Raw genomic sequence first — 14,763 nt, 5'->3', positions numbered from 1 at the left:
GCGCATGCAGGAGTCTATCTGATTGCCTCCCCATTTCCAACTTCAGAAAAATACCAAAAAAAAAAAAAAGTCTTCTCTTTCCTATCAACTGAGGGTGTGTCCTTTTAAATTAGTCTAAACTGGTTCTTGCTAATCACTTCTCCTTCTGAATGTGGTAACACACCACAATGGGAATCCGACAAGCAGGTCTGTGGTTTAGGGATCTGTCACGTGAACCTGCCTCCTTGACCCACAGCCCCTAGCTATCACTACCTGTGGCTCAGCTGGTCTCTGCAGGGCAGGATGCACAGACTCGGAGTTGCCATTGGAAAAAGATTCTGATCTGGAAGGCACTGGTGGCTCCAATACTCTGCCTGTCTGCTTAGACTGGGCTTCAGGGGAGCTGTGGTTAGTTTTCCTAAATCTATCATCCACCTGCATCAGAGAATTAGAAGACATAACTCAGTGTTAGTAGAGAAAAGCATCACCACAGAAAGCCTGGAAGTGGATGGACAGTAAAGAGAAATTTCTGTTTACTTCAACTGCAAGAAAAGAAAGGGGTCGTTTAAAAAGGAAGGAGGCAAATAAGGCAGGACTAGGATTTGATCCAGGATAAAGAAACACTTATGAGAATAAAAGTTAAAAGAAGCAGCCTTTAAAATCTCCTCCTGGCAAGAATTCTAGGGTTGTACATGTGGATGATAAACTAGAAAAAAAAATTAAATGTGTTACAGCCAACTAAACCAACAGATTAAAAGATTATCATCAGGAATCTAAAACACATTTCATTCCAGCAAAAAAGGGCATTCCAGAACCCTTGATCCTAGCATTTACTCTCTGGGAGGGCCAGAAATGGGGGAAGGATGCCACCTAAGGCTGGGACTCCCTGTATTCTGGAGGCTGACCCACTCACTCCCTGTTTACCTAGCATCCCAGAACAGGGATGGCTTTGCCACATCCTCACTGGGAGGCTCTCCCGAAGGCCTGGACTCAGTAACCAATCAGGATCACTAAAAAGTCAGTAAGTCAGGCTATAGGCACACTTCACCCTCATTGCAGTTTTGGAAAAATAGTTAAGCAGGCCACCTTTCCTCTTACTTACATTTTAAAGAATGAGTCTTATATATAATCTTCCCCCTTTTTGTTTAGTTTAGTGCAGGGGTCGGGAAACTTTTTGGCTGAGAGAGCCATGAACACCACATATTTTAAAATGTAATTCCATGAGAGCCATACAACAACCCGTGTACGTTACGCATTATCCAATAAAAATTTGGTGTTGTCCTGGAGAACAGCTGTGATTGGCTCCAGCCACCCGCAACCATGAACATGAGTGGTAGGAAATGAATGGATTGTAATACATGAGAATGTTTTATATTTTTAACATTATAATTTTTTTTTATTAAAGATTTGTCTGCGAACCAGATGCAACCATCAAAAGAGCCACATCTGGCTTGCAAGCCATAGGTTCCCAACCCCTGGTTTAGTGTTTGTCTCAAAACTGTGAACAAAGGTACTCTGGTCTCCTATGGATAAAACACTTAACTAGGTAAGAAATGCTGGGTGAGTTCCCTCACTTTTCAGAACCTCAATTCTCAAGCTAGAAAACCAAAGGGTAGGTAGACCCTCAGCTGATGTCTGTGCTTAAGAGGCAGGGAACTGACACAGCATCAATGTCTACACATCACGGGAAAGCAGATACCTCTCGAGCTCTGTCAGCGGGCTCATAATGGGGCTTAGGCTCGGAAGCATGGTAGCTTGGCTTGCTCCTTTCCTGTGGCGGCGGCGGCTGCTGCTGCTGCGAGTGCGGCCTCCGGTGGTCATGCTGTAGAGACAGGAGATATGCTTGTTCTTGTTGCAACTGCCTCTGGAGCCTCTCTGCCTGCCGGTGCTCCTCCATCTCCCGCCATCGGCACTCCTTGGAGAGGGAGAGGAGAACACTAAATCTATGGGACATCGGAGAGCTCGCTTCTTCTCCAACGCATTTTCAACTTTTTAAAAAGACCATGCAATTTTTCCCCATTTTGTAACAAAGCAAAATGGCTGGGATTTTAAATAGCATATTACCTGTGAAAAATCTGAAAGCTTGTCACTAATAATATCAGAGTAAGAGAGAATTCAATTAAATGTCAGTAGCTGTGGTTTCAAGAGGTGCCTATAGTAAACTAGGTAAAAATCCTATGGCAAGTGCTTTGAACCTTCAGCCTTTGGCATTCTTGTTTGTTCACTGAATGTCAACTTCTGTTCAAAACCTGGTCTATCAACTGAGAACAGTGAAGTTATTAATGGGAAATAAGTAAATAAATAAATAAAAGCCCCCTGGAAATGTGCCCCAGCAGTAGGACCACAGAGGATGTTTCTACTTGAGCCTGTCAGCTCACAGCACTCCCCAGAATGGTCTGTGACGAACAGCTATGCCCAGCTCAGGGGAGGGGTGCACACATGAGCCCTGGCACTACAGAACAAGACAGATGTGGGGCGTTACCAGTAACATGGCCTGCTCCTGGAGCAGCTGCTGCTGAAGGATCTCCAAGTGCCGCTGCTCCTCTTCTAGCTGCCGCCTGATATACTCCTGTCACACAGAAATCACCCGGCAATCAATTATCCAAAAAGGAAGCATCAGAACCACCCAATGGAGCGCCGAGAACCAGCCACCTGGGCATCTTTAGTGGAAATTCACTTAGTAATGAACCTCCAACAAGATCTATTGCTAAGGATTTTTCCAGGAACTCCACACTGGTCACTGAGATCTCAAGAGTCTAATAAATGCTGATATGCACTCAGGTGGAATACACAACAGTATCTGGAAGTTTTCCTGTTAGTACACAGCTGTTATTCAGACAAGTGCTGTGTATTAAAGGTCTGTGATGTTCCTCTTAGGATGGCAGACTCTGGAGGAGTCAGAAGTGTAATTTTAGGAAAGCAGAGAGTTCATTAATAAATGCTTATTAGTCTGTATTTATAACAAACATGGGTTGCCAATTTTTAAAACCCCAAACCAAAACCTGTCTAATAATAAAATAGAAAACATGATTTGCCTGACCAGGCAGTGGCGCAGTAGATAAGAGCATCAGACTGGGACGCAGAGGACCCAGGTTCGAGACCCTGAGGTCACCAGCTTGAGCGCGGGCTCATCTGGTTTGAGCAAAAAGCTCACCAGCTTGAACCCAAGGTCACTGGCTCGAGCGAGGGGTTACTCAGGCTGCTGCAGCCCTACAGTCAAGGCACATATGAGAAAGCAATCAATGAACAACTAAGGAGCAGCAACAAAGAATTGATGCTTCTCATCTCCCTTCCTGTCTGTCCCTATCTGTCCCTCTCTCTGTCTCTGCCACAAAAAAATAAAAAGTAAAAACATGATTTGTGTTTTCTCTGATAATAGAAGATATCTAGAATGACTACATTCTGAAAGCCACGGTCTAGAAACACCAGATCTAGGTGATGTCACAAATGAACAGGACCAGGTTCTTCATAAGGGTGTGTGTGTGTGTGTCTGTATGAGAGAGAGAAAGGAGGGGGTGGAAGTACTAGTTTCCAATGGAAAGAGAATGATAAACAATAAAAGGAGGTAAATATATCCAAAATACGTTTAAAAAGAGGAAACATCTAATCTTGAAGCCACAAGCGTACTTAGTGGACTGGGAAATCGAGAGACTTCAGATGATCTCTCATAAACCCCCAGCTTCCCATTTTCTCAGTCTCCTCACTTGAGAAATAACTACCAAGAACATTCTCTCCCAATTCTCAGGATTTTGTTGTGAGGCTCAACTATGAGATAAAATAACCTCAAAAAGAACCTACATTTTACAGACAAAATAAGTTTCCCTCCTTTTCAACAAAGAAGAAAGCTAACTACTCCAGGAGGAGAGTAGGCAAAGGGTTCTATGAGGGCCAATTTTATTCTGAAATTCAGATAATTTATTTACAGGGTCTACTGCTGAGAATCCACTCATACCAAGCTACACACCTTAATATAATAATAACATCGGGCTGAAGAGAAGTTTTTGTTAACCAGTAATTCTAAGTGAAAGAATGCTGGATAACAGAAATTAGACATACATATTTCCTTAGAAAGGCTTATTTTACAAAGCAAATTTAACCCCTAAAAAATAGTCTGGGGGAAGCATATCCATAAGTCCAGTGGCAGACACACCGATTCCAACTGGGCTCCCCGTAAGCCTAACCCTTTATGACACATGCTCTGCCGAGAACCACCCAGCATGGTACGTGGCCTTCCCCGCAATGACTTTGGAAGGAACGTGACTCCCCACTCCTCTCTTCTTTGAACCACACAGAATAAAATCGCAAATTACAAGATCAAGTAGTACACTCATTTGCTTTCTGCCTTCAAAACACAGAGACAACTGGAAAATTCACATCTACCCAAATCATGAAAGTCATAACCAAAAGTCAGTGAACATACAAAACACATTATACATGTACATATACATGCATACTTATGCACACGTGACGTTTCCTACAGCAATGTTAACATGGAAATAATTACTCTGCAGTAGAATAAGGAAAGCAGAATAAAGCTGATTTTTGATGCTATCTTTTTAAAATGAGGTGAAGAATACTTGCTATACACAAAAGCTAATGACTGCCATTAGAACAATAAAGGCTAAATATTACGTTCATACCATCCTCTCGCCATCAAACTGTGAGAATTGAGGTTTAATTTTTAAAAGTGTGTAATGTATGTTTTCTCTTCTTTGCAGGCCCTAATTATAAATGACCGTGAAATGAAACAAAGCACACCACAGTTAACTGGCCAATAATGCCAATAAGGTAACAGATAAAGAATATCACTTAAATTCTTAGGAAAAATGCACCAAACAGACCCAAGTCTCAGAAAACCTAAGGTGTATCATTAGTATCAAGGATAATAAACAAATATCCAAATATGGAGGTTAATGTAGTTTTAAGTATAAATTTCAAGTTTTATTTAAATTAGTCCTCATTCATATCCTTTTTCTTTATTCAACACAGACAACAAGAAGCTCAATTTTTCTTTGCACAGGCAGTTCAGGAAACAGAGATTTTACGTTGCATTAATACAATGCTATAAGTATTACTAAAACCTGCTCTTTTCTTTTTTGGTTAAACAAAATGACAATTTTGTTAGATTTTTCCAAAATGCAACATATATATATATAATAAATTAAATATAAATATTAAATATTTGGTTAGCCAGTGGCTACTTCAAACACTGCTCATGAGAAATTTAAGAGTTGGTTTTAAATTTCATTTTAAAACGGTGAATTACCCAGATATGTTAGGTTTGAAGCACTTAAGCTGAACTTGAGAAGATATAGTCAAAAATCTTTCAACCATCATACCATTTGTAGATTCCTTTTCTGGTTTGAAGGTTTCTAAAGTGTAATAACATACAGATCTTTTTCTAAGGACAAGAGACTAAATTTACTGGTGTACTTCCAATTATGTTTCAGCATGTTTAAACCTCCAATGTCTCGAAGGTTTGTGCATGCACACAGGTGTATAGCTTTTGCCCCAAATACCCCGATTCTACAAAGTAGTGAACGTCACACACACAGGGCTGGAGTGCTCTCTGTGAACTAACCTGTTCTCTTTCCACTCTCCTCTTCTCTTCCTCCGCCCGTCTCCTCTCCTCCTCCTCTTTCCGCCTCTTCTCCAGCTCCTCTAGACGCCTCTTCTCCTCCTGCTCACGCCGCCGCTGTTCACGCTCCTGCTGCCTTCTTGCTTCGCGTTCTCTCCTTTGTTGCTGCATAAGGAAAGATGGACAATCAGCTGGGAGCTCCTGGCTGTGGTTCTCCTGACAATCTCAGACCAGTCACAGCAGAGGAGAGGGTGTTCAGAGACCCCATCACTATGGCCAGACATTGCACACTGCTGGGCCATCTAGACCAGCTTCCTCATAAGCACTGCTTACAGGCGCATGTATCTGAATCCTTATAGGGTTTGGCTTCATTTTTATATCAATTATTCCTCATTCTTCAATGTACCACAGCAATTAGGAGATAGGCAATACTTAATCTTTGATTATCAGTAACAGTTATCCAAGGCCCTAAGTCAGAAGAAAAAGACAAAAGAGAACCAAATAAAGGAAAATAGAAGTAGGGCAAATAAAAGAGAGAAATAATTAAAAGGGGAGAAACAGCATACATCAGGAAAAGAAAAACTGATGTTAACAGAAGAAGCAATGCCATGACTGCCACCATGAATACAAAGCACCACCACTGCACACATGTATTATCTGACCATCATTTTTTTTGTATTTTTCTGAAGCTGGAAACGGGGAGAGACAGTCAGACAGACTCCCACATGCGCCCGACCGGGATCCACCCGGCATGCCCACCAGGGGGCGATGCTCTGCCCCTCCATGGCATCGCTCTACCGCGACCAGAGCCACTCTAGCACCTAGGGCAGAGGCCAAGGAGCCATCCCCAGCGCCCGGGTCATCTTTGCTCCAATGGAGCCTTGGCTGCAGGAGGGGAAGAGAGAGACAGAGAGGAAGGAGGCGGGGGGGTGGAGAAGCAAATGGGCGCTTCTCCTATGTGCCCTGGCCGGGAATTGAACCCGGGTCCCCAGCACGCCAGGCCGATGCTCTACTGCTGAGCCAACCGGCCAGGGCCTTATCTGACAATCTTTATTTCACATACTTTGCCTAATACAATCCTCCTACAAACCTAAGAAGCAGGAATTTCATTCCTATTCTACAGATGAGAACACAGGTTCAGAAAAGAGAAGGTATTTGCCCAGTGTCACTGGCTAGAAAGCCCCCAGCTGGAAGGACGGCTTTCTCTCTAAAGCTGATCCTGTCAACCAGAAATCATCCTGCCTGTGATCAACGGGCAAAAGGAGCCACTGGCTCACGAGAATGGCTCTAACAGCCCTTCTGAATCTAGGCTGTTCTATCTAACCCCTCAGCAGAGAGTGGTGTGACACACTGGAAACTCGTCAAGCAGCTGGTCTGACTCAGCCCCAGCCGTGTCAGTAAAGCACATCCATAGTGCAGAATGCAAAATTAACCAGTTCTTCCCAAGAAATGAAACAAAGGCGAGCCTCGCAATGGGGCTGTCCAGCAGAGCTCCCTAGGATGGTGAAAATGTGCTGTGTTACCGCAGTTCAATACAGTAGCCACTAGCCACCTGCTGTTCCTAAGCACCTGAAATATAGCTAGTATAACTGAGACACTGAGTTTTTAATTTTATTTCATTAACGTTAATTTAAATAATCATGTGGTTAGTGGCTACAGCAGTGGTAGTCAACCTGGTCCCTACCGCCCACTAGTGGGCGTTCAAGCTTTCATGGTGGGTAGTAGTGGAGCAACCAAAGTATAAATAAAAAGATACATTTAACTATAGTAAGTTGTTTTATAAAGATTTATTCTGCCAAACTTAGCAAAAATCCGACATAAAGTACTTGGTAAGTAATTATTATTATTATGCTTTAACTTGCTGTAACTCTGCTTTATAAATTTTATAAAGTAAAGTTACTTCCCTACTTTATAAATCACCATTACTGTGGAACTGGTGGGCAGTTAGAAAATTTTACTACTAACAGAGATACAAAAGTGGGCGGTAGGAATAAAAAGGTTGACTACCTCTGGGCTACAGTATTGAATAGCACAGCTCCAGAGACTAAACAGTCATCAAATTTCTCAAGACACAGGAAGCCAGTATTATTACCACATACTTGAATGTGACAATTAAAGTAAATATTAAAGAAATAAGAAAGTTTAGGTTAAAGCACAGGGGATATTAGACACAAATATTTATAATGGGTATACAAAGAAAGTACAGTGTGTCTGTAAAGTCATGGTGCACTTTTGACTGGTCACAGGAAAGCAACAAAAGACAATAGAAATGCGAAGTCTGTACCAAATAATAGGAAAACTCTCCTAGTTTCATACCTATTCAGAGTAGTTCGATGTGGGCTCATGCACAGATTTTTTAGGGCTCCTTAGGTAGCTATCCTGTATAGCCTCTACAGCAGTGTTTCTCAACCAGTGTGCCGCGGCACACTAATGTGCCATGAGACATGGTCAGGTGTGCTGTGGGGAAATTAAACATGGGTCCCCAAACTAAGGCCCGCGAGCCGGATACGGCCCACGGAGGCTATTTATCCAGCCCACCGCCAGCCACCTCCATCCGAACGTAAACATTCCCCTCACAATCCCTCCAGCTATCAGCGACAGGAAGAGTGGAGGCACAGGGAACGCTCACTGACCAATCACCTTCTAGGATTCATCCCGACCACTAGCGATGAACCAATAGTAGGCCGCCTCTCATCCACACCCAGGAAGGTCCCGCTCAGACTGCCGCACACTTGTCATTGTATGGCTGCGGCGAGTAGTTGAAGCTGCTACTCCTCCCCATGGTACCGATTTCTAATCCTGGTCAGGACTGGAGGTAAATGTTGCCACCACTAGATGAAGCCTCAGCCTCAGCTGGTTATGTCTATCCTGATGGTGTATATAGGTATTTGACCTTTTTCTTCTTAAGAGGCCCCCGCAGAGGGTGATATACAATGCATCACAATGTTATCTATATTGTATATGGCCTCCTGAAGGGTCATCTTCTTAAAGAGCTCAAATCTCTATATACACCATCAAAACAGACAGAACCAAGGCCCCTGCACCCAGCTGACCATGGGATTTGAACCCACAACCTCAGGGAGAACTCTAGTATTTATCAGAATCCTTACCTAGAAAGCAAACTTCTCAATCTGACAGTAGAGATGCTCTGAGGACTTATGATGTTACACAAGTACCCAACATTTTCTAAAATTGATTTTGTCTAGTCTCTATATAGAGAGAGTATTTGCCAAATTGATTTGAACCCACACCTTGATGAAAGCTCCAGTATCTATTAGCGGGACTGTATATATGAGGGGATACATGGGACTGTATATATGAGGTTACATGGGACTATATATGAGGGGATGTTACGTGGGACTGTATTTATAAGGGGATGTTACATGGGACTGTATATATGAGGGATGTTACATGGGACTGTATATATGAGGGGGTTATCCTTTTTTATTTAACTTTTTTAAAAAATAAATGTAATTTATTTAAAGGACCTCTGCCAGGCATATTTCACTCTTGTGACAGTTTGGGATCTCAGCAAGACGAGCTGAGACAGTGATGGAGAAGTTTTTGAGAAGGGAAAATGCAAATGCCGAACAGGGCCCTGGACAAAATTCTGACCCAGATGAAGGCCCTAGTATGAGTGGTCGACAAAAGAAAAAAGACAAGACGGGAGCTCGAGGTAATACAGCGAAAGCTATCTTTCATTTGGATTTACTTTCACCGGGGATGAGACAGCACCGACTCCACTGTGCTTGGTGTGTGGTGAGAAGCTTAATAGCGCCATGGTGTCAAGCAAGCTTAAACGCCATCTCCAAATGAAACACCTTTCCGTTCAAAACAAGCCGATGGACTATTTTGTACGCTTACGTACAAACAATGAGAAACGGGCAACTTTTTTGAGAAAAACCACAAAGGTAAACAAGAGAGCCCTCAAAGCTAGCTACTTTGTTGCTGAATCAAAAAAGTCCCACATTGTGGCAGAAACACGAATACTGCCAGCTTGTAAAGCCATTGTAAATGAGATGCTTGGCCCTACTGCGGCCAAAGAGATAGCTAAAGTGCCTCTCAGATAACACAATTGCCAGACGTATTGATGACATGTCTGCAGACATTGAAACTGTTGTTTTGGAAAAGGTGCACATCAGTAAGAAATTTGCCTTGCAACTTGATGAGTCGATGGATATTAGTGGACATTGTCAACTCTTGGCCAACGTGTGTTTTGTGGATGGAGAAGCCATTAGAGAAAACTTCCTATTTTGCAAGGCACTACCAGAAAAATCAACAGGAGAGGAAATATTTCGGGTCATGTTGGAGTATCTTGATAAAAGCAGGCTTACATGGGAAAACTGCACAAGTGTCTGCACTGATGGTCGGGCCATCAAAGGCTTCGTAAGTAGTGTCAAAGAAAGAAACCCAGATGTTATTGTTACGCACTGTTTTTTGCACCATAAGGCCCTCGTTGCAAAGATCTTACCAGCAGATCTAGCTCCTGTGTTGGATGATGTTGTGAGCATAGTGAACTTTGTGAAGACGCGACCTTTGAGATGTTGCTTATTTGCGTCTTTGTGAAAAGAAATGGGAGCGGAACATAAAATCTTATTCCTCCACACGGAGGTCCAGTGGCTGTCGTGTGGCAAAGTGCTGGCCCGTGCGTATGAGTTGCAAGAGGAACTTAAAGTATTTCTGACAAACGAGAGGTCCGATTACTCAAAGCTGCTTGCAAGTGATGAGTGTTATGCAAAGCTGGCATACCTGGCTGATATATTTCATTATCTGAATGAACTGAACACATGGATGCAAGGCCGAAATGAAAACCTGCTTACAAGCACTGATAAAATGAATGGATTCCATTTAAAGGTGCAGATCTGGCAACAACATGTGCAGCGTGGCAACCTTGAGATGCTCCCGCTCACCAAGAAACAGCATGATGGCAACAATGCTGCAATGTGTGAGGTGATTGGCAGACATTTGAAAACTCTTGAGAAGATGTTGTCAATTTTATTTCTCTTCAGCCTTCACAGAATGCCTTTGACTGGGTTAGGGGCCCATACAGCTCAGTATCTGTTGCTGGGAAGGACATGACTTTAAAGGAGCAAGAGGAACTCATTGAACTGAAACAAGATCGTGGTTTAAAGCTAAAGTTTGCTGATCTTCCTTTGGACAGTTTTTGGTTATCTGTTACCAAGAGTTCCCCATTCTGGCCAACAAAGCTATTTTGACATTGCTCCCATTTTCAACCACATATCTATGTGAGCTGAGCTTCTCAAGCTTGACTGCGATAAAAACTAAAAACAGAGAGAGACTGAGAACTGTTGAGGAAGAGCTTCGTGTGTGTCTTTCTACCATTCCTGCCAGGATATCCCTTTTGTGTTCATCGAAACAGGCCCAGGTTTCACATTAAGTGAGTATAAATACATTTAGAAAGTATATTATTAACTATATGTATAATATGTACTGTGTTAGAGTGTCATTTTGGTAGGTGGTGTGCCCCAGGATTTTGTAAATGTAAAAAATGTGCCGCGGCTCAAAAAAGGTTGAAAATCACTGCTCTACAGACTTGTCACTGACTGACGGCTTACCAGAACGGGGTTTCTCCACCAAACTGCCAGTTTCCTTCAACTGCTCATCCCACCAAGTAATGCTATTCCTATGTGGTGGGGCTTCGTTATAAACACGCTGATATTCACGTTGCACTTTGGTCACGGATTCAAATTTAGCGAGCCACAGAACACACTGAACTTTCCTCTGTACCGTCACATCTTGACTGGCATGGCCATGGGCTGCTCCACTGTATACACGGTGTTACGTCATCATCTGCATATGCACACATGCTGCCACATCATCCTACAGAAACTGGGAGGGTTTTCCTTTTATTTGGTGCAGATTTCACATTTCTATCATCTTTTGTTGCTTTCCTGTGACCAGTCAAAAGTGCACCATGACTTTATGGACACATTGTATTTATTGTGGCCTACATATTCTTTTTGGGTTTTTCCCCCTGACCCTCAACTAGCATTCAATGTGAAGGCAGACACTCAGAAATGATTTCCTGAAAAATGCTAAGCATCTTCCTTGTGGAATAATAGGGTAGAAAGGATTACTTGGTTTCTGGTCCCTCTCAGTTGAATACTACATCATCATCCTAGGTGAGGCTTCTAGTGAGCTTTAGAAACTCTCTCTTATTTCAAGCACTCTATGTTTTCTGTTTTTTCCCCACTGCTTGCTCTTAGAATTCAATGCACAAAACTTGCCAGTTTCCCATGGGTGAAGATGTGGTCTTGAACAGAACCAAGATCCTGTCCTGGTGTTCGGAAACTACATTTTAATGGCTAAGGCATCTTGATTAAATTCGAACACCAATACTGTCCTCATACAATGCACTTGCTGCCTACTACTTGCTAGCTTTAATGCCTTTATACTTTTTCTCAGTCTTAGAAAAAGAGAAAAATAAGACACTTTATTCAAAACCACATGTAGGGAGGACAGCAGAAAGTAACTGTCTATATCAGTGGTCTCCAACCTTTTTTGGGCCACGGACTGGTTTAATGTCAGAAAATATTTTCATGGACTGGCCTTTAGGGTGGGACAGATAAATGTATCATGTGACCGAGACAAGCATCAAGAGTGAGTCTTAGACGAATGTAACAGAGGGAATCTGGTCATTTTTAAAAAATAAAACATCGTTCAGACCTAAATATAAATAAAACGGAAATAATGTAAGTTATTTATTCTTCCTCTGTGGACTGGTACCAAATGGCCCACAGACCAGTACCGGTTCGCGGCCCGGGGGTTGGGGACCACTGGTCTATATGACAACGGACTTGCAAACTAGCCTTTTTGCACTAACACCGCTTACCTGTGTAGCTGCGCTCAGGGCCCTGCATACTGTCCTCCTGCACCCTTCAGTGGGAGAGGCTTTTCTTTTTAAAAACTAGCTATAATTAGAACATAAAACTAACCAAAATGCTTCTTTCACCCCAGGACTCTGAAAAGCACAGCACAGAAACGTGAAGTCAGAAATCTGAGATTCACATCCAAGCAGTAGCACCAGTGCCTATCTTCTTCAATGCAAATTAAGTGAGAACCTTTTATTTTATACCTGCTGTGTTTTCAATAAAGGTAGGAAAAAAAGTTTTACCAGTACATCATTTATATTAAGTATTTAGTAGTTGAGAGCAAAACCATTTTTCTAACTCTGGCAATAAAAGTCATTATAATTTGCCCATTAAGAAATATAGGTTTCTTAGCTTTAAATAGAAATTTAATTCTTTCAGATATTTTTGACCTTTTTTATTAAGAGTAAAAATGCATTAAAAATAAGATTAAAAAAAGCCTTCTGATAAACCTGAAGCTAAAATGTAAAGAAGAACATCTCTCATTCGATCACTTTTAAAGCTTAAACATGAATGTTCTCACTGCAGAGAGAAAAATGGGAACGTTTTCAAAGCTTTAGTCCTGAGGAGTGAGGGTGGCTTCTAATAACAGACCTGGCACTGCCTGTGGCTTGTTCTAAGAATGATCATGGGTGAAGCTGGCAATAAACAGGATACCTTTAGGGAGATAAAAGAGGAATGAGCTGCTAGAATACACTGGGTTTAGCAAACACCTGGGATGCCAGGTAAGAAGGGTCATACCTCTGGATGAAAGAAAGAGCCCCAAATCTCAAGGGTAGGCAGAGTTTCCTACACGGGCACATGAACAACTTCCTCAGTCAGTCAGATGAAAGGAAAACAAGAAAAAAGGCAGACCATGCCTACACCTTTAAAATCCCCCCATAGCTTCAGAGAATTCAAGTTCCAAGCCCATCAGAATAATGTAAACAGCTCAAAAGAGGCAAAGGATCTTGTATAGTGAATTTTACAACTTTCAGATAAAGTAGCCAAGATGGGCTTAACAGGGTTCTCTGAGAAGTCTTAGTATGCAACATGGAATCTTAGAGAGAACTGAAACGACTCAAGCACTGGCAGTCCTGGTCCTTCCTCAGCTGCCCTGGGATAAGCCACTTCCCCGCTATGTGCCTCAGTTTCCCGACTTGTCAGTGTGCAGTGGGAGGGGGAAGGAGGCAGTCTGTACTAAATATCACTAAATATCACCATGACATAGAGTTTGCAATGAATATTTTTTGGAAGTTGTGTCTAATGAGAGAAAAAATTTTAAAAAGGTCTCATAAGTAGTGAAATTGTAAGAGAATCATTCCTCTTGGAAAGATCTGGGCTCTACTCTCCCTTGCCCATAGCCCAGGAAGTGAAGAACTGACATCTCATGTCTCTGCATCAGTCTCTGAAAGTAAGCAAGACGAGCAACTGGAAGAGGGGGAAAAAACAAAAACAAAACCTAGCCACCTCTATTTATTTGTATTTGTGGCTCACCTGTTTAATAAGACAGTGATTTTTGCATGTTTTACAATGTACATAGTGCAGCAGTACATAAGTGCCTATATCTCTGTCAGATACACATGCTCCAATTTCTACCCATGGAAGGTATGATTAAAACCCTTTGAGGCCACTGCTGTACTCTAAGTAATGCCACGACCACAGACACATGAGGTACAGCCTTAGAGAGGTACTTGCTGTCATTTCCTTATATACCAGGTGGGCTACTAAAATTCTCTCATTTTTAGGAATGATATCAATATCAAAGTAAAGGTGCCATTTAGTTCCATGTTATCACATGTCCAGGAAGAAAAGCCATAGGTTACACTTGCTTTTTCCTCTCTTGTTATTTAAAAAACCCCACTTTTTTCCCCTTTAAATTTTGAAAGCAAACCCTGTCCCCATCTCTCCTGATGCCTGGGCTGTTATCAGAAAGAACTAGATGAAGAAATAGTTTTTTTTTAACTAAGAGGGGGGGAGGCAGAGAGACAGACTCCCACATGCACCCCAACTAGGATCCACCCAGCAAGTCCACTAGGGGGGCAAACCCACCAGGGGATGATGCTCTGCTCATCTGGGGTACTGCTCTGTTGCTTTTTTAGTGCCTAAGGCAGAGGCCATGGAGCCATCCTCAGGGCCCAGGGCCCAGGGCCAACTCGCTGCAATGGAACCATGGCTGCAGGAGGAAAAGAGAGAGAGAGAGAGAGAGAGAGACAGAGAGAGAGAGAGACAGAGAGAGAGAGAGAGAAGCAAGAGGGGAGGGGTGGAGAAACAGACGGGTACTTCTCCTGTGTGCCCTGGCCGGGAATCGAACCCAGGACATCGCTCTACCACTGC

The 14,763-nt window shown here is 42.6% G+C and overlaps 1 protein-coding gene across 43 annotated transcripts in view; it reads right to left on the bottom strand.

Annotated features, from left to right (window-relative positions):
- Positions 1 to 14,763, bottom strand: part of MAP4K4 (mitogen-activated protein kinase kinase kinase kinase 4) — a 243,480-nt gene that overhangs the window by 43,456 nt on the left and 185,261 nt on the right. For 13 of the 43 annotated variants that reach the window (XM_066268255.1, XM_066268247.1, XM_066268246.1 and 10 more), the window contains exons 13-15: positions 5,561 to 5,722; positions 2,462 to 2,548; positions 1,679 to 1,801 (exon numbers count right to left, since the gene is read on the bottom strand). In XM_066268255.1, coding sequence (XP_066124352.1) covers positions 1,679 to 1,801; positions 2,462 to 2,548; positions 5,561 to 5,722 — 372 coding nt within the window. Of the gene's footprint in view, positions 1 to 252; positions 415 to 1,678; positions 1,895 to 2,461; positions 2,549 to 5,560; positions 5,723 to 14,763 lie in introns of all 43 variants that reach the window. The other 30 variants (XM_066268242.1, XM_066268236.1, XM_066268235.1 and 27 more) reach the window with 3 other exon arrangements.

This window comes from Saccopteryx bilineata, chromosome 3, assembly GCF_036850765.1.
Source record: "Saccopteryx bilineata isolate mSacBil1 chromosome 3, mSacBil1_pri_phased_curated, whole genome shotgun sequence".
Lineage (NCBI taxonomy): Eukaryota > Metazoa > Chordata > Mammalia > Chiroptera > Emballonuridae > Saccopteryx > Saccopteryx bilineata.
This window is presented reverse-complemented; position numbering and strand designations above follow the sequence as displayed.